At 38.8% G+C, this 27,203-nt stretch overlaps 1 protein-coding gene across 2 annotated transcripts in view; it reads left to right on the top strand.

Annotated features, from left to right (window-relative positions):
- LOC129757320 (triple functional domain protein) overlaps positions 1-27,203 on the top strand; it is a 233,912-nt gene that overhangs the window by 124,689 nt on the left and 82,020 nt on the right. For both annotated transcript variants that reach the window (XM_055754504.1, XM_055754505.1), the window contains exon 8: positions 10,073-10,331. In XM_055754504.1, the coding sequence (XP_055610479.1) occupies positions 10,073-10,331 (259 nt within the window). The remainder of the gene's footprint in view (positions 1-10,072; positions 10,332-27,203) is intronic.

Genomic DNA, 27,203 nt, shown 5'->3' with positions numbered 1-27,203 from the left:
AAGGGGCAATTGCCCCGGGCCCCACGGCTTAGGGGGCTCCTCTAGGGAAAAACAAAGTTTTAACATCACTTTCATTATACTACCTCAATTTCTACACATCTATGCACTTGTTAGGTTTTTAAGCTTTACAACAAAATGTATATGAAGCCTCCTCCTTTCTTCCCCTCTCTACACTGTAAAGCATAAGGGTCTATAACAGTCGTAGAAACATCTCGTAATCAAGTATCTTTCTATGCCATATTTGTTTCCATTTGTTGGCTTCGTTAGCATAAATTGTGAACTTATGCTAACAAAATTGTATTGGGTTCACCTCCTTCCTCCTATCTACTTACTCACTGAAAGGAGAATTGTGAGTCAGATAATCATAGAATCATACCAAAATGATTTTCCATGTTAAGTTTTGTCCATTTTTCGGGTTTGTAAAAAAATTAAATGTAAGCCTCCTCTTCCCTTCCTATATTCCGAATTCTATCATCCTAATGCAATAAAGGAATTGTTTCGCATAGAAAAAGCATTTTTCGTTCAAATACTTTTTGGTTCCAAATTTGGTTTCATTTGCTCGATTAATTCTCGAGTTATGCAAAAAAATTATATGGAAGCTCCTCTTTCCCCCTTTATATCTTTCCGCTGAAAAAAGGTGGGATTTCAATTTATAATAGAAACATTTCTCGTATTCAAATACCCTCACATGCTAAATATATTTCCTTGATCAACTCTCCAGTTTAACTGAAAATTATAAGGGAGACCTCTCCCACCCCTCTTCATCCATGTATCAATTGTCAAGACGTGAAAAAGTAGTACTTACAGAGCTCAATTTTGTTTCCGCTATTTTTCGTTGTAATTCTTTTCGGTTCATATTCCTGTGCCGTTACAATTCAAGATCTTTCACCCGCGAACTAGTTCAAAGTGGAGTTTTACCCGGTGAACGTTTTTCCGATAAGAAAACTTCCACTGAAATCAACCGTGTGTGTCGCGACACTTTGTGTTTTTCGGTTTATTTTTGTTGTGCTTTGCTTTGCGCGGTATTCCAAACGTTGCACTATTCGGCCAGGTTTTTCTATGCGAAGTTGTATGGTTGTTGATAGCAGCTAAGTTTGGCGAAAAAAGTTTTGGAATTTGTTCGAATATTTTTTTTTTAACGACATAATGGCCAATATGAAGGAAAAGAAGCAGTGTGGAGAGTGTCAATTGGCCATAAACGATTTAGAGCCTCTTGGGTGTGGTTTTTGTGGCAATTTTTTCCACATAAGCCAACAATGTTGTGGATTCAACATTCGATTGAACAGAGAACTGTTCACACAGGGTAAGGTGATTTTCATTTGTACCCCCTGTCGTGCAGAGCTCAATGGACGAAGCATTCGCAGCTACATCGATGATCTCTCTTCGATGGATGATAATCCTCCACCAAATAGCAATGTCCTCGATAAGCTTGCGCACCAGCTCGACTTGTTGTCCAAAAAAGTCGACGATATGGCTTTGAAGCAAAATCCACCAACAACGTCATACTCTTTTCCACCACTGAATGGAACACCACAAACATTTCCGTCACCGTACATGAAGCGTCGACGCGGTAATGATGGGCTATCGCTGGTCTCCTCAACGATGACTGGGACAAAGACTGTTGATCTTAGTGATCTGTCAGTCCCGTTTATCGTTCCCCCACCACCGACTCCCAAGTTCTGGCTGTATTTAGCTGGTCTTCAGCCCCAAATTACCAATGAGGACGTTGAAAAAATTGTTACACGCTGCTTGGATTGTACCGTGCCCATTGATATGAAACGATTGCTTCCCAAAGGCGTAGATGGATCGAACAGAAAGTATATTTCATTCAAAATTGGACTGGATCCAGTTTACAAAGAAGCTGCTTTGAGTCCTACGACCTGGCCCTCGGGGATTCTGTTTCGTGAATTTGTAGACCAGCCAAAAAACTACCGCCGGCCGTTGACTCCTGTACCAGCTGGGGAAGCCATTACTCCGATTTTAAGCGGCGCTGTTCGGCTCAAAACCGCACCGGTGTTTTTGAAGTAGACTTTTCAAGATTTTTGGATGATCGTGGCAATCATCTGACTCCCACCTCTGCTTTTGACGATGATGAGACAGTTATCTTCAGATTGTTTTGTGACGTTCCACCGATTCTGGCAACCACTGCTTCTTGGGATTCTCCACTGGGACGCAACGAGCTAGGCATTACGGAGACCTCAGAGCCCTTCGTCTCAGTCGCGCAGTTTCCAGCCAGCGTCATCAGCCGTCCCAGCCCTGAGTTCGATAGTGGCGATGAGGTTCTCCAGCCTGCACATCCAGGCAAGTATTCTTCTTTTTCTTCGAGAACTTTTTCTTCGAGAACTTTTTCCTTGTGTGATAAAGTTTCACCCAGCTACAGATCCCGCGAACGCTATCATCACGCTCGGCCCGCTACTTCCACCGCCTCTACTTGTCTACCAACATCTGGGACCTCAACACCGGGACGCAACGAATTAGGAATTACGGAGACTCCTGAGCCCTTCGACTCAGTCGCGCTGTTTCCAGCCAGCGTCAACAGTCGTCCCGGCCCTGAGTTCGTCTGTGGCGAAGGAGTTCTCCAGCCTGCACGAACAGGCAAGTATCCTAGCTCATCTTTTGATTCGTTCAGTGACTGCCTTCCAACTTGCAGACCTCTCCTTTTTGATCGTCGACTGAATGAAAGATCCAGTGGAAATTCAACAACGAATGAACTCCATCATCGCGCAACTGATAGACGAACTACTGATTTGCTGTCTGGTTCTCCGGGACGCAACGAATTGAGCACAATGGAGACCCCCGAGCCCTTCGTCACAGTCGCGCAGATTCCAGCCAGCGTCAGCAGTCGTCCCGGCCCTGTGTTCGAAGAAGGCAACGGGGCTCTCCAGCCTGTGCGATCAGGCAAGTACCCGTTTTCAACTCCCAATGCGTTCAGTGATAGCCCCTCGCCTTCCAGAAACCGTCCCCTAAATCATCGTACTATTGCGTGTTCAACACATTATACTGACCCGTACGGTATGCGCCTGTATTATCAAAATGTTCGTGGGATGAAATCAAAAATCTCCGAATGTTTCATCTCAACATCGGAGCTCAGTTACGATATCTACACCTTTACTGAAACCTGGCTTGATTCTTCGGTACCTTCAAGTCAACTTTTTTGTTCAGATTACGCTGTGTTTCGTTGCGACAGAAGTATTTCCAACAGCATGCGCAGTCGGGGTGGAGGAGTTCTCGTGGCTATTTCGAGAAAACTTAGCTCATCCATCGTTACAATTGGGAATACCAGTAGCATCGAAAACTTGTGGGTGAAAGTGTCCTATGCACATCATTCGTTTTTAATCGGACTAGCGTATATTCCACCCGAAAAAAGCCAGGATATCTCCATTCTAGATCTTCATGTGAATGCTCTATCCGAAGCTAGATTGCAACATCCTTCATCTGGTGTAATTTTCCTTGGTGATTTTAACCAACCTCAATTATTGTGGATCCCTGGTCAAGGCAACAACTTGTTGATTGATCCATCATCGGTGATAAGTAGGGCAAGTGCCTCTTTAGTGGATGGAACTATTTTGAATGGAATGCATCAACGTAATGGTGTACGGAACCTTCACAATCGAACGCTGGATTTAGTCTTCACCGATGAGTCCATCTTAATCAGCACCATCATCGAGGCCAATGAAGTTGTTGTCCCCATAGACGTGCATCATCCTCCGGTTGAATTCGATATTTCGTTTCCTAATCCTGTAGCTTTTATTGAGGACTTCGACGCATCCGCTCGTGACTTCCGTCGTGCTGATTATGAGGTATTGAACCGAGCGTTATCCGAGATTGACTGGACGAATCTTCAAAGATGTGCTGATGTAGATATGGCTGTGAGTACATTCTGCTCCATTATGAGTGAAGTCTTCGATAATTCTGTACCACTGGTAAGACCTCCTCTCAGACCTCCTTGGACAAATAATCGCCTAAAACAGCTAAAACATATTCGATCGAAATGGCTACGACTGTTTAGTAGCTCCCGCTGCCCGTTTTTAAAAACAAAATTGAATGATGCTACCAGAAGATATCGGATCTACAATCGCCTTTGCTATCGTCGCTATTTAGATCGCACACAATCTAACCTTCGCCGTAATCCCAAAGCGTTCTGGAAGTTCGTTAACACCAAAAGGAAGGAGTCTGGTCTACCTGCGGTGCTTCATTTGAAAGACAGAACCGCCAAATCTTCCGCCGAGAAATGTAACCTCTTTGCCAACCACTTTTCCAGTGTTTTCCCGATACAATCCCTAAGTACAGACGAAATCAATGCAGCGGTAACATTATTACCCAGAGATGTGTTAGACCTTGACGTCTTCGCTATTACCGAAGAAATGGTTATTGATGCTATCAATAATTTGAAGTTTTCTACCTCAGCCGGTAAAGATGGCATACCTTCGTGCATTTTAAAAAGGTGTAGCGCCGTACTGGTAAAGCCACTCACTCACATATTCAACCTGTCCTTCGAACAACAAAAATTTCCTGCCATCTGGAAGAGATCATTCATGAGCCCTATCTTTAAAAAAGGTGACAAACAGGATGTGCGTAATTACCGAGGTGTCACATCGCTAGCTGCCTGCTCAAAGGTTTTGGAGAGGATCGTCAACGATGTAATGTTTTCTTCGTGCCGGAGTTGGATTTCTGAAAACCAGCATGGGTTTTTTCCCAAAAGATCAGTAACCTCAAACCTTGCAGTTTTCACATCATTCTGTTTATCCAATATCGATGGCGGCAAGCAAATTGATGCCATATATACTGACATTACTGCCGCGTTTGATTCAGTGAATCACGAAATTTTGCTCAAGAAACTACAACATTTAGGATTTTCCGAAAGACTGTGTGTATGGATTAGGAGCTACCTAACCAACCGTCGTTTAGCTGTCAGAATCGGCTCCGCTGAATCAATCGACTTCATTCCAACTTCAGGGGTACCACAAGGCAGTAATTTGGGCCCATTACTGTTTACGCTGTTCTGCAACGATATTAACATGCTTCTTGTTGGATGTGGAGTACTCCTGTATGCGGATGATCTGAAAATATTTCTGACTATAAACAGCCTTACTGATTGCCATAAATTACAACAATACCTCGATACAGTAGTGAACTGGTGTGCAGCCAACCTTCTAGTTTTGAGTGTTGCTAAGTGTTGTATCATAACATTTGGACGCAGGAAACAACCTTTCGTGCACGATTATAATATTCTGGGCGAACAATTGCATCGTGTAGACCAAATTAAAGACCTTGGTGTTATTCTAGACAGTCATATGACTTTCAAGCACCACTACTCTGCAACTATCGAGAAAGCTAACCGGATGCTGGGATTTATCTTACGTTTGAGCAAAGAATTCACTGATCCTGTCTGCCTGCGAGCTCTATACTGCTGTTTGGTTCGTTCAACATTAGAATCTGCAAGCCTAGTGTGGTGGCCATATGAAGCTGTGTGGATTGCGCGTTTTGAAGCAATTCAAAGAAGATTCGTACGATATGCTCTTCGGGAGTTGCCTTGGGAGAACCCTCTAAACCTGCCACCGTATGCACAGCGTTGTGCTTTACTGGGACTTCACACACTCTCGGATCGTCATGCCATCGGCCAGTCACTGTTCGTGGCGAAGGTTTTACGAAATGAAATCGATTGTTCATGGCTTCTTTCTCGATGTAACATCTATGCCCCTGAAAGATCTCTGCGAAATCGTGACTGGCTTTCACTAGAATCAAGAAGCACCCGGTATGGTAGTAACGACCCTTTACGTTCCGCAAAAATAAGCTTTCTACGATTTTATACGCTTTTTGACTTCAATGTAAGTACAACAACCTTTAAACGACGGATTGAATCTTATTTAAGTAATGAATTGAGAAATAATAATTAGAAACATCATCGTTCGTGAAATATATTCATGTAACCTTAATTTTAGTTTATCATTAAGACAACTATGTCAGATGGTTTTTAAAACAATAAACAAATAAACAAAATCCACCTCTTTGAAGGAGTGAGGGATATCAAATATTCATAGAAGCATTTCTCGTACCCAAATATCGTTCCATGCCAAATTTGGTTCCATATGCTGTTGTAGTTCTTGAGTTATGCAGTAAAAATTGTATGAAACTCCCTGCTCTCTTTCCTTCCTCCCCGCTGGAAGAAGGAAGAAGTATCAAACAATCATTAGAACATGTCACGTTCCCAAATACCCGCCCATGCCAAATTTGGTTCCATTTGCATTATTAGTTTTTAAGTTATGTAAATACTTATTAAAGAGGCCCCCTCCCCCCTTTATATCTCCTTACTGGAAAGAGGGAGGGGTCTCAAATAATCATTGAAATATTTCTTGTATCCAAATACCTTCCCATGCCAAATTTGGTTCCAATATCTTGATTAGTTTTCGAGTTATATGAAAAATTGTAAGGTAACCACCCTCCCCCTTCCTATCACCCCATTGAGAGGTAGGAGGGGTACTTAATATTCATAAAAATATTCCTCGTTCCCTAATACCACCCCATGCCAAATTTGATTTCATTTGCTTGATGCGTTCTCGAGTTAAGCAAAAAAATTACTTTTGCTTGGGAGCCCCCCCCCCCCCCCCCTTCATGAGAAAGGGAGGGGTCTCAAACCATAATAGGAACCTTCCCCGGCCTCCAATACCCCCACCTGCCAAGTTTCACGCAAATCGGTACAGTAGTTTCCGAGTCTATAGGGAACAGACAGACAGACAGACAGACAGACAGACAGACAGACAGACAGACAGACAGACAGACAGACAGACAGAAATTCATTTTTATATATATAGATATAGATTTAGATTTGAGACACTGGAATGAAAAATAATTTAATGATTAGAATAAACTCTTATATCTGTATCTCTATGGAATTTGAATTTAATTATTTTGTTTATTTTTTTATTTTTTATTCTATGGTTCAAATCTTCATAATACTTTCCAATTGTCAGATTTGAAGATACCAGGAACGATCTTCTACACAGACAACATGGCTATTTGAAGAGAGTATATTGAACTCACCCCATAAATCTCATCTCAGTTCTTTTAAACGTTTAAAATTTTTTGTATTCTCTGGGATATCATATGAAAAAAAAAAAACGAATCATAGGACCCCCCCGAAAAAAATGGCCCCGGGCCCCCCGATGGCTTAATCCGGCCCTGATGGTTCGGGAACCATTGTAAATGGAAGCGAAAAACTTTTTCAGGATTTTTCAGGACACCACTAAATTTCTTGGATTGCATGAATGAAGGCGAAATGTAGGTAGGGGGAAGTGCTCCTAAATGCGCATATTGGGTAATATGCGCATACAGCCGATTGACGATATGGCTGGAGATTCATCATATCTAATCAGTGCAGTTTAAGGGTAATACGCTTTTAACACATGGCATGAAAAAATTAAATTGTTATATAAAGTCAAAACTTAAAAATTCTAATAAGATGTTTGTCAGATTTGTTAAAATATATTGAACTTTAATTATCGTGCGTACAGATTCTGTGAACAAAAATTTTAATGGTTTTTCCTTCTTATTCATCTGGAAATCTGAAATTTAACAAATTGTACGTCTCGGTGGTCGAGTGGTTAGCGTGCTAAGACGGTAATCGCTGGTCCACTGATGACATGGGTTCGATTCCCATCTCGGTACTGGGTGTTTAATGTTAATCTTAAGTTATCCATGTCATTTATTCAGTCTGTAAAGCCAAAATCGGCTAAGACGGTGTGTGTCTTTTTTTAAATTGAAGCTTTTGGCAAAGTTGTAAATGAACAGATATTGGAATAAGAGACAGGTTCTGAGTGCCCATATCAAGGCAGGTTAAATTCCTATATCAAGAAAAATAGATTAGTCTTATAAGTATTTTACTTTTCATCATTTAAATATTGATTATAATTTTAATGGCATGTGCGGCGGAATGAAAACTAGAGAGAATTTATTTTATAGAATTTGAAAGAAAGGTGGATAGACAGGCATTAGTGCGCCAATAGGAGAAAGCTTGATAGGTGTTGAAATTTTAGGCTAGAGGGCATGTTGATGAAAAGCTCCCATGAATTGCTCCCGCCTTTGCTCTGCATTAGCTAACTATACATGAGAAACCCAGAATGAGAATTCCCATGTATAGCGAGCCCAATGGTTTGAGAGCGTTAAATATTAAATCTTCGCTCAAATCACGATCTTACAGCGACAAAAGAAGAACTTCATACTGATCCGATAAATATACGATATGAACAAAATATTACCATGAAATATGGCCATATGGTATACCTAACTATTTTTCATGCAAAAAAAAAATAGTGAAAACTAAAATTACGCCAAAATTTCAGCCTTGACGTATGCTTAACATCCATTTCTACCATTTTCAATTAAATAATATCAAAATATTGCAAGTGTCAATTAAATATAACTAAAAACATAAATATGAGCATTTAGCCCGCAAGTTTCGGAAATCAGCTATTATGACTTATCATAACATTATTTTCACAAAAACTCTAAGAGATTTTAACAGAAAAATTGCTCTTACGTATATATAACAGATGTCCGCTCATGTGTAAATATCTATCGGTATATGGGAGAAAATGAGTGCTTTCCTTACGCATATAGCTGCCTCTCCCCTACTATAGATTTATGCAACTGAAGCGAGCAGAACCTTGGCTGACCTGCAGCTTATTTCGAAAAACGTCATTTAGATACCATCGGAACCAAAGATTATCATTGGTTAAACTATTTTATTACAGATTTGTTTGATGTTCTCATTTTTAAACTTTAAGTTTAGTTATATTTGAGATATTCTCTTGCAAATCATGACAAATCAAGACATTTTTAAGATCATTTTTAATAAATCAGGACAATTCAAGCGTTTTTGAAAAATCAGGATGGTCTCTCGAAAATCAGGACAAATCCGTGGCACCTCTGCTGCCGAAAGCCTGCTGATGCCATTTTCACACATACATAAAAACTTCAATTATTGGAATTGCATGCCAATATTAGGCGAAAAAATTGCTTATATTTTATTCAATACTTGATAGAAAATGTACGTTGTTTGGAGTAGGTTATAATTTTATATTTTTTGTCATGTTTTCGTGATTTTTTGTGATTTTTCCATAAGGTAGTGTGTTTTTTAAATAAAGGAATTGGTGCTTTATGCGTTATGAAATGCGTTATGTTACCAAGAACTATGAATTTTTAAACATTTTCATTTGATTTTTTAATAAATTACGAAAGTTTGTTGCACATTACCCCTTTTTCTTAGTAGGGTGAAAATCGCATGTTTTTGTAAATTTAAAAATAACTGTTTAAACCACTTAAAACTTTTGATGTACGAGCGGTATGATTATCTGTGGACATAAAGTTTTACGAAGCCATTGAACAGGTTTTCATGATGCCCCAGTTGACGGTATCTAAAATTTTTCAATTCTGAAAGGTTGGTATATTTGTAATAGTTTCAGAGCTATTTATATTAAATCTCTATAATATGTGATAATCAACATGTTTACCGCTCATAACGCCATCTCTGTTCTAGGCTAAGAACAAAAGCAATATCAGTTATGTGAATCCTGCATGGTTGTATTCAGGATTATTCACGGTTGCAAAATTAACGGCCAAGGTCTATATCTAATAGCTTTATTGTCTCCTTTATGATAGTAGATACCTACCTAGTCACCAAATGAAAAGTTGTCAAAGTTCTATGTTTTTCGGCTAGTCCATCGTAAAACTTTGTGTGTGACTCGCCCCTGTTCGTTTTATGACTTGTTTTGCTACCATAACTTCCAAATATCTCTATATGATTATCCACTTAACAGTTTTCCGGTTGAAATAAACGGCAATGGGGAAATCAAAAAAATGAGTTGTGGGTGGTTTAGGTAGTTGGTCGATTAATTTATCTTTAGAGATGCTCGCCCAAGGATTGGTGAGCAGTTTTCGCGACTGTCAAGGGTACCAGACTCATGCGTTTGGTCGTTAACTACGATAACATATAGAATTAAATCCGGTCAGGATCCTAAACCTTTACATACTTCAGTTACATTATAAATTTTCCATTATTTTTCTCCATTTCCAGGGTGGCTTATCGGAAGTGACCTGGGTGATAGCGGACTATACCGCCAATCCGGGCACCTCGGAGCTGACCGTGACCAAGGGCGCCCAGGTGGAGATCATCGACATGAACTGCAGCGGGGCGCCCGAGTTCTGTCTGGTTCGGTTGCCGATCAATTCCACCGACAGCCAGGAAGGGCTGGTTCCGGTATCGGTTCTCAAGCCATTGCCATCGTCCCACAGCAAGCTGAACAACAAACAACGGGATGCCGATGCGCTGGGAGGTAAGTCCCCGACAATTTCCACTCTAGGCGTACTCGTACATACATATGTATGTTTCTGTACACAACAGCTAGCATTCAGCAAGAGTTTAGTCATAAATTTTCATTGTTATTGCCCTCGTCTCGGCGGCCGTTTGTTGGCAAAACAACGACGAGCGTTAGTTATGATTGTTTCTAGTTTGTTGATCCTAATTTGTAGGGTGCTGAAAATTGAACATTTCTACAGCGCTTTTACAACAAACATATTGTGTTTGGCTGATTTGTTAAAATGATACATGGCGAACGAAACTAGCCATTGGCAAATCTTCAAATCTTTGTTTTGCAAACATAAAGTCGTAAAAGGCATATTAGCACAGCTAAAGTTTCTACAAAGCCTTCGATTGGAAATCGTTTTGAATTATTACTGTAACTGTCACTGATATTTTTCAACCATTCCTTTCAAGTCAGCGTTAGTCTTTTTTTAAGGACCGGAAACATGAGTTCATCCTTTGAATAAAGAATCAAAGGTTCAGAAGTAGAGAATAACACTGTTGGACTATTCTGGTATAAAAAGTTATTCTGCTGCTAAGTTTATGAAGTATATGTATAAGTTCATCAAAATTAAGCGTTCTCACATGTTTCAAGGTCGAAGACGTTGATTGCGGCGTTAATTCATTTTACAATTTCTAGTGACTTAATGCGAGTTGATAGCTTCATTCTGAATCATAGAAAAATAGTTTCTGTTGGGTTTTAGAGAGTTTAAGTAAGCATTGCCTATCAAGATCGTAGAATATTTCATTCTGTAAAAAAGTGTTTAAACAAGAAACGAATTAGTGGGATGTAAAAAAGATAAACAAAATCGAATGTAGCATCCTACTGATTATGGTGAACAAATCTGTCAAGTGTGCTGTAGAAAATAAGAAAATATCTTTCTGAACTGAAGATGCAACGATCCGAATTTATGAAAAATGTATCTCCTCGTTGACAACTACTATGGCGAGATTCAATCTTTTAGCGGTTTAAGATTTTTACATTGCATTATTTGAATGAAAACCTATATGAGCGTTTGGCAGGGAACTCCCGCTTCATTCGTTTATTTGGATCTCTCAGGATCTTTTTGGCCAAATTATATAGAAGAATACTTTCTGGCTTTGTTCTAGGAAAATTTAAAAAACAATATTTCGGAAGCTTGCGAAAACTTCATGCATTATGAGTCACAAATTGACTTCGTAGTTTAATCACATTTCTCAAGGCCGACAAAGAATAAACTATGGGAATAAGATGAATCATTCAAATTCACTGACTGAATGACTGAAATAGGTTCGTTCTCGTACAATCCAACCAATCGATCAATGTAGTAACATCATAAAGAAATTGTTTATTTAGGAAACGTGGTGAATCATTTCTCAACAATTCCGGCCAAAACATCACAGACAAGTCACAGATTTTGCCATATTCAACGATTTTGTAATTCTATGTGCGTGTAGTTTGGATTTTCACGCATGTACATACAAAATTCTGATTCGTAGCTCCTTATGCTTGGACGTTATTTTGATGACTAAAGACCTTAAGTTCAAAGTCAAACAGAAGCATTATTCTACACTAAGGTTGCCAGAATTTTTTCCACTCCCATCCGGGCCTAGCAATTCCGGGCATTTTTCCAAAAAAACCTGGCAAAATCCGGGCATGGATTACAATTTTTCAAATCCAAAAACCGGGCAAAAACCGGGCAAAATTTAGATTTAATTATACATAAGAGCAAAGAAAAAATGGAAAAAAAATTGAAATTATTATTTTATTAATGTAATTGCAGACTTCCAAAAACTTGTTGGAACACTTAAATATTTAAAGGTTTATAAAGGTAAAACAGCGAAATTATTTGAAACAACCGTTGAAAATTTCCATACCGTTAATCGATTTTGCCGAAACTTACTCAAAAATTTTGATTTTTTTTTGGTTTCTTTGTGAAAATTGTGAAAAAATCCGGGCAATATCCGGACTTTTTTCACGATATCCGGGCAACCGGGCCGGACCGGACTTTCTCGAAATTTTGCATCAAATATCCGGGCAAACCCGGATAAAACCGGGCAATCTGGCAAGCTTATTCTACACATAACACCTACAGAATGAGGGGTGCTAAGGGTTTTTATATGAATGATAAGAAAAAAATACGGCGAATTTCAGTTGACCACTTTTTGATCCGAACACCTTTTAGCATCCAAGGCTGCGGAAAAAATCTGTATTTTTGATAAAAAAAAAATTTTCGAGTTCTGTGATTTGAACCCAAAAATCGGTGACTGTTTTCTGTGACGCTTTTTCTATGAAGTTCTTCGGAGAATCATGTGAAACATCAACTAATCGTGTGTGAAAAATCAATTTACATTTCCTTGTTGTTTTCATATTTTCAGGAATTAGAGTCAGAAATAAAAAGTCATGAAGTGGTATGCTGCAGATAAAGTCCAGATGATATCTAATGACATAAATCCGTTCCAAATTATGGAAGATCAATATTGAAAACGATAGTTACACAGTTGCTGTGTTTCTGGATTTCAAGAGAGTTTTTGAAACGATTGATCGGTTTAAGTTGGTAAACGTATTGGAAAGAGAAGGTATCAACGGAACGGTATTAAACTGGTTTAAGGACTACTTGAATAGTAGAATACAAAGAACAAAATATGGAACATCGTATTCCCGATATAAAGAAAATAATCTAGGTGTCCCCCAAGGAAGTGTTCTGGGTCCCTTGTTATTCATATTGTACATCAACGACATGAAAAACTGTCTTCGTTATGGTCGTCTCAAACTGTTTACTGGAGTGGTAATGACTTAGAACTAGTTATCCAAGAAGCAAATGCTGATTTGAAAAATATTTCTGAGTTTTTGAAACATAAAAAATTGTGTCTGAATCTTAATAAAACGAACTGGATAGTTATTGGTAATCGAAAAATAAGAGTTTGCCCAGAATTGCTGATTGATGGATGTTCCTTCGAAAGAGTGCGCCAGGTCAAATACTTGGGAATACAGGTTGACGAGAAGCTGAATTTCATAGCACATATTGACTATACAATCAAGAAAATCGCCAAAAAATATGGCATACTATGCCGAGTTAGCCGTTATATGACTGTCTGGTCAAAAGTAATTTATGTTAAATCTGTGATCATGCCACATTTTGATTATTGCGCTACAATATTGCTTCACGCATCTGACACACAAACAAATCGACTACAAAGAATACAAAATAAAATTATGCGAGTAGTGATTCGATGTAATCGATAACACTCCCAGTGTTTTAATGCTCGATATTCTTCAATGGTTGTCAGTGAAACAAAGAATTGTGTATAACAGTTTGATATTTATATATAAGATGAAAAATGGAATGTTACCATATTATTTAATGGATGGCCTGCAATACAGAATCGACATTCACAGATACAACACAAGAAGAGCACAAGACTTCAGACTGCCGAATACTAAAAAAAGGGATGAGCAAACGCTCTCTTTTCTACAATGGATTACAAATGTTCAACAACCTACCGACAAGCATAAAAAATTGTGTGAACATAAACACTTTTAAGAAAATGGCAATACCCCAGCAAACATGAAATCGCATTAAAAATGATGACTCAAGTCATTAAAAATGTTACTGCGAATCGTATTTCCAACTTACGCAAAATAAATGTCGTAAAAATCGTTACTCGAAGTCGTATTAAATTAGAGTTGCCACCCGTCCCGCAAAAGCGGGACATGTCCCGCTTTTTTGTTGAATGTCCCGCTGTCCCGCTTTTTCCTCCAAATGTCCCGCTTTTTTCTTGTAAAATTTTTACAAAGTTCAATAACTTGAACTGGAAGAAATTGAACTTTAGTCTCAATTTGAATTCATTGGTTCAACACAGAAAATCTCTCAAATACGTCTTTTTTTCAAAATAAGCAGTCTTTTTCATAGTTTATATAAGACAATACTGAATAACTCTAAAGTTCTTAGCATAACACTAACATTCTGATTCAGTTATGCTTTCTTGGAGCACGTTTAACCAATGTATGAAGAACATATTGTTTAGGTTGCTTCCAAATAATTTAAGATTATTATAATTTTTTTTGCCGGAATCTTAATCAAATTGTCTTATATTATAACCTATCTTTTTCGACTCGATTGTTCAAAATATTTTGAAATGGAAGCTTCCTTGAGTTTTCAATTTTTTAAACACATAAAACACAAAAATTTATACAAGTTAAACAAAAGTTTTTTACTCGGTTTCCCTCTAAATAAGTATTCGTTTGTATAAACCGTGGAAAATATCGATGCATATGGCGAATGTAGGAAAAACTTAGTGTAGTGTACTTTCTATGAACAACTTTGGCTAATGGTATATGTATACAACTAAGCTTTTTAAAGAGTTTCTAAAATGTCCCGCTTTTTTCGGCTATGTCCCGCTTTTTTTCGTGAAATGTCCCGCTTTTTCCTGAAAGTATCTGGCAAGCCTATATTAAATGGTTTAAATCGGATATGATAAAAAGTCCGCCATGTTTGCAGATTTTGAAGACGATTTCGTTCCTTTTTTTCTCTCGCGTGGGTCAAAAGAGAGAATAGCTTTGTTGTTCTCTTTGCGACCAGCAGTGCAACCAGATTGCTAAAAATCAGATGGTTTATTTGCAAGAATTGCCCAATGACAGAGGCAGCAGATATTGTCGCTGGCAACAGTTCGCATGCGTTGAGAGAAAAAAACTTGTGCTCTCTTGCATTCTTTCAGTATGTATGAATATGGTGTCGAAATCGTATACTCTTATCGCTTTAGCCAGAAGTTGAACATTTGTATGTATATTGCCTCCACTTTGGTAGGTAAATGCTGTTTTTTCGTGTTTCATACGATCGTTCTATAATGTATATGAAACGTATAATAAAGTTGTTGAGAAATATACCTACAAAAATGTTTGCTGGGACAATACATCAAACAGACTGTTTAAAAATATGACAAATCCTGACAAGGATCATATGATGAAAGTTATGGAAATCTGACGAGGATTCAGAAAAAGAATTGACAGTGATGGACATACGCGGGATTAAGACGAAAAAAGTCGTACAGAATAAGAAAATTCAAAGTAATATTAATTTATCCTAAGGATAAAATGTCCCTCCCACTTCTAAAGAAGCGTATAAGGTGGAGGAAGGACCCAAATGGTCCTACGGGGCCATCACAAAAAAAAAAACGAATACATTTGAATAAATTGCACGAAAGCTTGTATGCAACAAAATTGCATATAATATAATTGCACAAAATTTATAAATCAAGTTATTTTTTATCGAAAAATTCAATCAAATCAACTCCCATCTTCTAAAAATTGTTTTTCGTCTTGTAATTTTTCGGATATTTGCTTTTTTTTTCAAATTTGTATAACATATTTAACCTTTATTTATTCCCTCCTTCGGTTTTTTTTTGGAAATTTCGAAGTTGGGTGGCAAAAGAAGAAATTGATATTTGTTCCAGCCTTAGAAGTTTTGAAAGAAAAAATACCGTCTTCAAAAAAGTTGATCATGAATCGTTATACTTATCGCAAAAATCTTACATATTTGTTACAGATAGTTTTAAAATTATGTTTGTAAAGCCGTAACGAACAACTTTTTGAACTGTTTCCTTAACACATTAAAGCAAAGAACAATTACTGATCACTTGGAAATTTAAAGTTCGATTTGAATAATGATTGAATGATTCAAATTTTAGTCTATAAAATGTGTATAAATTAAAATAATCGATAAAATTTAAACCGAAATCCCGGAATTAGTTTCGGCTGGTTCAAAAATCTGCTAAAGCTCGTGACCTTTTTCAAAGAGTTAAAATGTATCAGAGAAAAATATATTTTAAAATGCTTTTTCTTAACAACCTATTATAAACTTAATGATTTGTAGTTGTTTGGAAGCATAAGATATATTTACTTCCATCATGCAGTCTTGTAAAGCACATCTGAATGAAAAACTAGATTATCTATAAAGATTTCTTCATCAACCAAATATAGGCTGTCAAAATATCTGCGGCAAATATAGCAATGTTCCATTCTAAAATAATAAGGAAAACACCAAATGATACATCTATTTCGGTATTGCACACGTGAAAGTTCATTGATGAACCTATTCATGTGCTAGATTCGATATGTTATTATTCTTTACCCAAGCACCTGATGAACGATAAATTTACACATTTGGTAGCAATCCAAATAGCATTACAATAATAACTTAATCCGGTCACCATCATCATCATCATCTTTATTACTCCCGCAAAACTTGCAACAAAAAGTCTAACAAAACTTGCGCTCTCTTTCTCTCTGTCTCTCGCTTCCCACAACGAAAATAATTTGTGATTTTGAATTATATTTATGGCCATGCGTCGGTACAAATGTCGATCCTTGCCACTTACTGCCATTAAGACCGTCGACGACGACCCAACGTAAAATAATACCGTCGCCCTTTGCCTTCGTCCAGTCCGTTGCTGAAGACTACTAGAGTAGAGTAGGTTTGACGGGCAAAATTTCCTGAGTGGGTGTACCTATGGTGTGAATGGTATGAATTTGGCATGACGAATCGTGGTGTGAATAATGGGCCTGGTTTCCACCACTAGAGGGGAAAAGTGATTTACTTAGTGTTTGGACACATACGGACCATCGATATGCTCCAACGTACCTTGCGCTAGAGTGACCAAATCTGGTATCACTTCGAAGTCTAACGTTGAAGAAAAGCTATTAGATAATTTATTTGACCATACGTTTTATTTAGAAAAATAGCTTCTAGAATACAACTCCTCAAAAAAGATTGGATCTATTGATAAGCGTTTCAATAATAAGGACCAAAACCGCACCTAGTAACCCTCTTAGGCCATCACCCGAAATGCAATGTGTGTGCAGAATTTATATATCACTGAGGAAAAATTTCTCATCGCGGTACCACCACCGACTGTCAGACTGATTGTTTACTGAGCCGGCAATGAGCAAGTCATTATTCTTCCACGCTCAAGTGCGCGGTGGTCACTCTGGCTGGCTGTACCGAAACCATAGTGCGATGCGATGCCGTGCTGAAATAGATAGATGAACTTGGGACGCATAATAATATCATTCTCCGAAAAACCTCAATCTATAAAATGTTGTGTACTTTTTGGGGTGCGTGTGCATTCCTGGATACAGAGATCATAAAATAAATTCGGGTGAACGTATTTTTAGAATGTTCTCTCTGGGAATAGTTATCCTATCCTAAAAATAGTTTAAAATTAATCGAAACCGTTTTACCGGTTTTAGCGGTCTTTTCGGAATTAGTAGATTGCTAAAAAAAATAATCTATAGAATTTTATCATTATGACAAGTTGTTTGTAATTTCCGTTCGCACATTGTACTTCAAAGAACGATGAGAGACCGCATGTCCCCTAATTACTGTTCCGGATCTATGGATACAATAGGAAAACTCATGGTACATGGTAACAATCGCTAGTGTAGAGTGTAGTTTTGTAAGAACCTCACTGTGATAGCAAATGAAAATTAACTCTATTCCACGACTGAAACCTGCGTTGAATTACTACTTTCAACAGGTTATTGGCCCAGATATGTCAATAAGGAACAAAGAGTTGATGAAAGGGGAACTCTCCAGTTTCAGAACGCTAGCTGAGGCTGCCAGAGCAGTTGTGATCTGCAAGGGCAGAAAGTCCGTCAGCCAGAGGTGCCAACATGCGTAGAGTAATGAGCCAGCGCAGAAACGAACCAATGCAGAGGTCACGAGATGCTTCAGCTCAGTCAGAAGGTGCCGCTGGAGTTTGAGGCCGGAAAAGCAGGTTCGATACGCTCTCCTACCATGTTAAAACCGCAGGTTTCAGTGGTGGAACAGATTTAATTCTTTATTCACTACTTCAAAAATGTCAATATGCACGTCAAGGTCAATACGCGAATTGCCATACGTGGGTTTTAACACCTTCCCTCAACCATCAGAAATCAGCAGACGAATGCTAACCTTAGTGTAGCTGTACATCGCAAGATGAGTTCTGAGCTTTTCCTCCCAAACTCAATCCTCGACAGTATTTATAGTCCTGCTTATCTCTGCAGTCAGTAATAAGGTGAGAATGGTAGCTGACAGTCGCCCAACCAACCTTCCCAAAAGTGCCAGAATGCCCTTCCAGGAGTTCAATGCGAGCTCACGTATGCTGACCACACCGTAGCACCACACCACAAGAGTAACCCTCCCGGTGAACAACTGTATCCAGGCTCGGCTCCTGGCTAAACCATTCTTGCTAGCTAACCTCTCCCGGTTTCGGATCCCATGATCCTCCTCTCAGCCGTCGGGAATGCACTCGCACTATTAACCGCAGTGTAGCTCATGACTCGAGATCCCGCCTTCCCGGCCTCGATCTCCAGTACCACCTTGGCTCGTCTTTGCGCTGGCTGGTTCTTCTAGCTGGTGGACTCCTCTGCGCTGGTAGTTGGCACATTTGCTAATCGCAAGTTCTTGCGAATACCCCTCTCGATCTAACTTTATTTCCACTTCCGGACGTATCTGTGCCCATAGCCTGTTGAAATCGCAGGTTCCAGCGATGGAACGGAGTATATTCTTTATTTACAATATCAGAAAGGTTTTTATATAGTTACTCTATACACTAGCGATTGCTAGTTCCACCTGCGATCGTCAATACGCGAATTACCAATCGTGGGTTACAACATGACCTTTTCTCATAACGATTCGAGGTCTGACCTCTTATCTTAATGACGCATTGTCTAACTGCTCCGTCAGATTTACTAAACAGCTGCGTCGACGGCTCAAACGATTTCACTGATGCTGAATATCGTTCTTTCTTTTATTAGTTGTTAACCCAGGGGGTAAATCCAATTTACGGATTGCATTCCAAGGCGCGGCGAGCCACCGCGTCCCCCCAGTTTGCTACTCTGGGTCCATGGGTGCAATTGGACGACTCATGATACAATGCTAAGGAACACTGTACCGCCTACGCCATAAAGTCCACCTGGGGCCACTGACCTTTGTTCCCACCTCGAACTGTTTGACACACTTTGCTTCAATAGTGGGAGGTCAATTCGCGCTAGTGCGCTCCAAGGCAATACTCGTTTCCGAATCCGCTGTCAGCAATACCTCATTCTAACACAACTCGATGCGCAACCCCTGACGAGTTAGGACCCGACATCTCATCGTGTGAATGAGGTCCCCACGCAGCGCAACTACTAACTTTGTGAATCCAGTCCAGGAAGTCCGGAAACACAAAGTGAGTTGTCGACGACACTTTCTCTGTTCAAACACGCGGGTAGGGGCGGTAATGACTCCTCCGAACTCACAAATAGTGTTGACTTAAGTCACCACTCAGCGCAACTACTCGATCTTCAAGTCGGGCGCTTTACTCACCCGATGCCTCTAGTGGATTTGGTGTAGTTCTCTTGGCCGTACATCTGCAATACGCCGGACTTGCAGACACGTTTCCACTCTGCACCACGGGGAGGTGGAACTACGCCGCAGAGCGCTGAATGTTGTCTACCTCGAGGGTATTGTAATCCTCTACATAGTTTCACTCGTATGTCACACATACTATGACACTCCCAGACGATGCATTTATTCTCCACCTAATAGGACTCAGATTTGGAATTGGGAAGTTAGTCGAGATGTAGAATGTATCAAGTTTTTGATTGTTTTCACCAGACGATGGAGTTTTTAAAAAAAGGTTCAGTTCAGTTCACAACAAGAGACCACTATGGATTTGCTAGGATCTGTTAGCTTGAGCCAATTTAGTCAATTGCAAAACAAAACTATCGGAGGTCACCGATCTGCGAAGGCCTGTAAAGTCTTCAATACGACGCACTTCGTACCAAGACATATCAAGTATCTTTTTGGTAATTCACTTACTCCTTACATCCGCAATATTTTAATGTTATTATTATGGTTTATTATAGACATTTTACCACTCCTGGGGTATTCGTGTCTTTTTAAAAATTACATTAATATTAAATACTAAAAAAATACAACTACTAAACTACTGCTAATTATAATTAATTTTAACCTACTTAAATAAGTTCGAATAGTTTACCCTCTTTCAGAAATTTGATGAGATTGTTTTCCTTGTCTGCATCATTCGCCAAAACCTCATAGATCGTCCCTGTTATGTTGTACTTTTTTCGGGGTTCTTCGTAGCCTTTACAGTCGATGAGGATGTGTTCAACTGTTCTTATGACGCCGCAAAAAGCAATATTTTAATGAATTCGCTTCTGTTCAACTCACAACTCGACTTCGTGGACTTGATAGAAACTCCTAGCTTCGAGACCTAGCTGAACTGTATTGAGAGGATAGATACAGTAGGCTGAACCGTAATCAAGCAGTTTCAAATTGAACCTCAAGTTCTCAATAGTAAGATCAACTCACCCCAAAAGGTTTATAATGCTACCAGGCCTGCAGACATTAGGGTTGTTCAACTTTCCTAGCATGTATCTCCGGATACTGAAGTCTAGCGGGTTCAAATCTTATGACGATGCAGGCCATTCAGATGGTCAAATGAAACCAGACAAATTCACACTATTATCACCATTAACGAAACCGTTAACACATGGACCCTTAAACGGATGACCGGATTAAATTCAGATGCGACAGCTTCCTGCTGATTTTCAATCAGAGTCGATCCTTGCAAGACCCTTATTCAATCTCTTTTTGAATCCATTGACGTTTTCCTTGAGAGCGAAACTTAACACTGACTGTATTGATATATGAATAAACTGGTAAATACAACGAGAGGCACTCGAATATGTGTATCACTTCTTTGTTGCCACCCTGGACACTTAAATAGAATTCGTCCTAGTTTGGAATAACTTTAAGATCCCCAACTTAAGGGCACTGTGTTGTGAAATCTCATTCGATTAATCGATTCTACTTAATAATTTTCCGATTTTCGATCTTCGAAATCGATTTCAATTCGATTTCTGTATGCCTTAGACTAGACTTAATCAAAGTTTTAATTCTTCGATAGATTGTTCAAGTCCCTTAGAGTATCGGCAGCGGTGCTAAGGCTATAAAAGCAATCTTTTTTGGCACCTCAACACCGCAAGGTTTCAAACCAAGTATTATCTTGCATCTGGGTGCTAAATGAGCGATTTGGAAGCTATATTTAAAGAGGCTGAGTCATTCGTCCGAAAGTCATGAGGCCGAAAGCAATTCGGCCGAGTAGGTTATCAGGTCGAATAGACCACTAGGCCAAATGGGTTATTCAGCAGACGATTATCCAGCCGAAGGCTGTTAGGTAGAAAGGACGAAAAGCCGGAAGGATCTTAGGCCGAATGGTCATTAGGCCAAATCTAGAGTTAGTTTTGATTAAGGGCATGAGCCACTCGACATGTTTTTAGAAAATTGATGTTGAAGCTCCCAATCACTTATTCAATTCTCATTTTTCATTTCTCATTCTATGATCATGCTGATGTATTCAAAATTGGCTTAAATTAAGTTTTAATGAATGCAAATATACCTACGTCCTAATGCATATCTCATTTGGCGCAAACGTCCTCTTGGTCAATCGATAAGTTTGATTCCTAAAACTGATTTTGATGTTCAGTAATGCATTCGGATTTGATTGTAGAAGAACTTAAGACAATAATCCTATCCATTCTATTCGCGGGAATTACCTTCCAAAAACCTGACATTTTTCTTCATAGGAGTGACCATGTGGAATCCACCTGGTCATTTCTGGTCACAACATGATGCGCCACTGGTCGATCGAGGAGTGCGAAAAATCATCAATTCAACTATTTTGGCTGCCTCTGTAATGACAAAAATTATGCTAGCTATTCACACAGGTAAAAGCGAAGCTGATTGTAATCACCTGTTATCAATTTATAACGTCTCACTATGCTAGATCACTAAAGATGACTTCTGTCTCAGATTCCTTTTCTTTTCCCGTCAGTTTTCAGCATTTACCGAAGCACTTTTCGCGAAGATACATTACCACCTCGTCAAACTGTTCATTTTACGTCCTTTTGCGTCCAAAAATGAGAAAGTCATCATACGTCCTAAATTTAATTCAGTTATTCATTGATTGAATGAAACCAAGTTTTTACCAAACATTGAATACAATGATATCAATCATTTGCATTCGATAGCTGAATTTGTTAATATTGGACCAAACGACCTAAACAAAACAAACTCTAGAAATGATCGTACTGAATGGTAGCTAGGGCGAAAATACATCGTTTACACTTGTCTGCATGTTAGGCCGAATGGTCGTTAGACCGAATGGATGATAGGCCGAATGGTGGTCAAGCCAGCCTAGCCATTACATGAATTACAAAAACGTTAATTCGGCTGAACGACCTTTCGGCTTCGTATCCTTTCGACCTCATATCCATTCGGCCTGATGACCATTCGGCATGGTGACCATTCGGCCTTACAGCCTTAACAAACAAACAAGCGTTAGTATGTCTTATCGGTTTAGCATCCATTCAGCCTAACAACCATTCGGCCTTACGACCATTCAGTCTAATGTCTATTCTGCCTTACGACCATTCGGCCTGATGGCCATTCCGCCAAATGTTCTTGGCCTGTTAACCCATTCGTCCTAGTGACTTTCTGCCTCACATATTGCGGTCTATCGGCCTTCGGCCGAATTTTCTTACCTTATATTTGAATATCAACCAGCACTTGTTTTGACAGGTGTGCTAAAAGGTTTAGTTTGAGTCTTTGGAAAATTTACAAAACAAAATAGCAGCCTTTATCAGTGCGATAAAACAAAAACGAAAACACCGAATGGCAAAAAGTGGTAAAAAATTTAGCTCTGATCGGTGCGTGAATGAACTGCTAAAACGATAATAAGGCCTTGAATGTGCGTATTAAGATATCTTTCGGGATAGCACTTACCGATGCTGCTCCTCTAAGCAAGGCTTGATTTAAAAAGTAAAATTGATATAAAATAGTATTGATGAATTAAGGTTGAGAATCCTATGAGATGATCCCAAAATGCAATAGAATAATAACGACTTGAGCCCAGAGATACAGAAGAATCAATCTTTACGATGGATGACCTTCGATAGAACTAGTGAAAGAAACTTTTCTCAGATCGAGTTTGGGGTGGAACAATTTGTTGGCCTGCTAGAATTCTAAGATAGCATGGTGATTTTTAGATCTGTCTCTAAGCATCTATCCCGCTCTTAAACTTTTCGAACTTTGATTGGCTCTTAACCCCAGCATTGTTAATTTTGACATTGAAAAGTACAACACAAACCAGCCGCCAAATCTCGAAACGTCAAAGCCGAATTAATCTATCATTTATATCAGATCAACCCCCCTAACTGAATAGGAATCCCCCCGAAAACAGTGATGTAGGTCTTTAGGTAATATGTTAACTGAGCTTGAGTATTCATTCTATCAATTAGCTATCGGTTTTATGGGCCGAACTAATCGAATAGTGGGTGAATAACAATAAAAAAACGGGTTTTCAAATTAGACAAACTTTTGGATAGAAATAGGTAATTATAATTTTGTCGAAAGATACATAAATGTAGATCGTCGGTTGTCCATTTTCATGAATAAACTTTCATTGAAATTAGATATCTTCCCAAACAAACTCTAACACACACTGTGTTAAACGTTCGAGTTAATCCGGGGGGATGTCCTCATATTGATGGAACTGATCATGGAAATGATCTGCAGGTTGTTCGAATGGCGCTCACGATTTAGCGGCCAGCCTGCCTCTTTTGTGTGTTGTCTGCTTCATGACCATTTTTGGCACTAAATGAATGAGCGAGCATGCTGCTGCCGGATGGCCGGTGGCCTAGCAGCTAGCAGATACAGAATTTTTTTTTTCTCCCCGAGCTTCAGATGAGGAGTTGCGCTTCTCGGGTGCCTGCCTGTGATGATAAATAATAAAGGTAAGGTGCCACCTCCAAACATGGTTTGGCAGTTTCGCTGTGTGAATGTTACTGCGCTGGTCGAAATAATTTGAAATATTTGATTTGCAATTTTATCCTTAAACCTAGCAAAATCCGAGCTTAGAGGTTTAGAATTTAAACTCAAAACCGAGAAAAATTCAACTTGAATTCAAGTGTGAATGTTAAACACATGTCGGTAATGTTACATTTTATTTTACAATTCCAAACAATGTTTGAGCGTTGATTTCGAGAAACAAGCATAAAAAAAATGTTATTTGATGCAAAAGTCATAAATAAGTAATCTAAATTTAAGTTTTTGGCTTAGATTTATTCACAAAATGTAGATAAATCCGCATTTTTTCTTTGAAATCCGGGCAACCGGGCCGGATAGGGCTTGCTTATTTTTTTTTTCTTTGATCAAATCTTCTTCAAGTACATGTGTATGAATTTCTATAGAATTAGCTGAAAAAATGATCGATTTGTGCAATATTTAGCGTCGATTTGTTATGGGAGCCACCCTTTACTGTGGTGGGGTGGCCCAAAAAACCCGTTATACAAACTTTAACGACAAATAAAGTGGTTACAAAACCACTTCTGTCCATGAGAAAAAACGCCAGCTAGATTCCAACGTATAATGGCTCCTACCAAACATGCAGTGCAGGGGTGCCATTTGAAAAGATGTGAAAAAAGAGCCCGAATCTGACCAGTGTAGATGGGTCTTAAAGAGGCACAAGTTTGAATCCCATTGCAGGGACGTTGATTTTTTTAAATGTTTTCCGACACTAAGTTTCATTTCAATCTATTCCCTGAAATTTTTAACTATTATAATGGATGAATTTTCACAAAATCCATCAATAAAATTCCGTTGCAGACTTCCTATGAACAGTTTAAGCAAAATAAAAAAGTTCCTGACTACTGATTCCAAACTTTCATTGCAAATTGAATGAAACGCAGGAACTACTAAAATTATGATCCAAATTGTCATGTTGTCCGTTCGAGATATTTTTATTTTGTCAAGCCGCTTGAATCTTTGAATAGCCGAACTCCCGATGATAAACATCCGTTGCCGTACATCACTCATAAAAATAATCTCATATTACTGCACCACATAAACACATCAATTTTTCAAGTTTGTAAAACATTCTGCGAATCATTCACAACTATGTAAACATAACAACAAATCATATTTTCGGGTCACAAACATGGCGCGTCACACCTGAACATTTCTAAACTTAAACCTCTGACAATCCTCGAGAATTATGGTCCATGTTTGCAAAGTAAGGTGTGAAGCAAGGAGGCAGCGCCGCTCGTCTCTTGATCCGAGATACGCACATTCCAACTGATCTGGCAAAACTCACACCGGCCACTTTAGTTAGGTTCCCGTCCGATGTCTACTATCGACCCTACTATATGAAGTATGCCTATAGTAGCTAGAACGAATCAAAGAGGTGGGAAAAACTCATAAATTCCAAAAATAAGTACGAGTTCATCTGAAAAATACTAATGGCGTTTTCTGGTTGTAGGACTTGAGAGATGAGTTTCTCGTTTCTATTCATGTGAAATGATGTATAGCAGGGTGCCTGAAATTTTAATTGACCTAGTCGTTTGCGGTCTATCGTAGTAGAAAGTTAATTGATTTTTAAATGTTTATTTTTATGGCATTTTTAAATGTAGAGTGGAATGTTAAAAATGGCTATCCTCTCATGAACTCTCAATAATAATCATTAAAATGAATTAACAGATAATATTTATTAAAGGTTCTACCAAAAAAAAAATGTTTTTTAATAAAAACAAACACATACAAACACAGGATCTGAGGAATGAAACTTGATGTTTCCTCGAAGAGATTACTTTTTACTTAACTCTAAGCTTACAGCTTCAAGGATATTATGGCTAGCATCTTACAAATGCTGAAACCACCAATCCATAGAAAGTGGACTATGTATACCGTGACCAGATTCGATTTCATGACTGCTGGCTTAAACGACATGAACGCTATCCTCTAGGCCACGATCGACAAATTTAAAAATGGTATTTGTGACATATTTCTCAGTTTGGAACCTATTCCGATCCATTTCTTCTAGTTTTATAATTTGCACACAGCAAGTATTTTTCTATTTTCCAAAATTCAACCACCCTAGCGAATTTTCCGATGATGACGACTGCGACGACGACGACGACGCCGACGATGATGATGAATCGGGACGTGGGAAACAGAAGTGTTTCAAGGACGTTCTTTCGGTACTGCCGCTTTGTTGATGTTATTTGCATTACACTGCCGGCCGATGACGACTGTCGGACAAAAGGTTTCCCCGACGATGACATCGGTTTTCCGGCTTCTATTGAGTGATGATGTTCCTCCAGTAGTTACTCTTACAGATAAAGAGTGAGTGGTGTGGTGGGGTTTAAAAAGAATACTTTTCTTATGTTTTTTTATGTCCAATCGGTTATTTTCATGAGTAATTTTTATTTATATCGTTCCCATCGTGTTTCTATTTGTTGAGTAGGTTTAAATACCCCCAATTAAAATAGATTTTTTCTTAAAACGAACAACAATGTTTTCTAAAAGAGGGATTCCTTAAATTAAAAATGACGCATTTTCACTGCGCTCGTTTTAAATTGAAACTTGGAAGTTTTTACAGGCATTTATTTCAACAGAGCTAATACAGGCTAAAAAATTTAATGGCTTTCGACGATTTCTCACAACAGTATCGCATGTGCACCAAAATTTATAATAGTTGGCTTTCAATCATATCTTCGGAGTTTTTTAACCGGGTTTTAGAAAATACAGTAATCCTACATGGGTGGCTATTCATTCTTTTCATCCAAATGCATGCCTTGTGATCAGACACCACCAGGTTTTCTACGAATCCGACTTTCAAGCGCCTGCTGGTAATTCAGTAACATCTTATTATGTATGGCGCTCCAGAGAAGAGGTCCGGGTATGGATCCTCGGGGAACACCTACCGTTAGATCAATATAGGTACATGGTGTTAAAAAAAACTTTCTCTAATCCTACACAAGGTT

Source organism: Uranotaenia lowii, chromosome 3 (genome assembly GCF_029784155.1).
Source record: "Uranotaenia lowii strain MFRU-FL chromosome 3, ASM2978415v1, whole genome shotgun sequence".
NCBI lineage: Eukaryota > Metazoa > Arthropoda > Insecta > Diptera > Culicidae > Uranotaenia > Uranotaenia lowii.
Note: the sequence above shows the minus strand (reverse complement) of the source record. Positions and strands in the feature narration are given on the sequence as shown.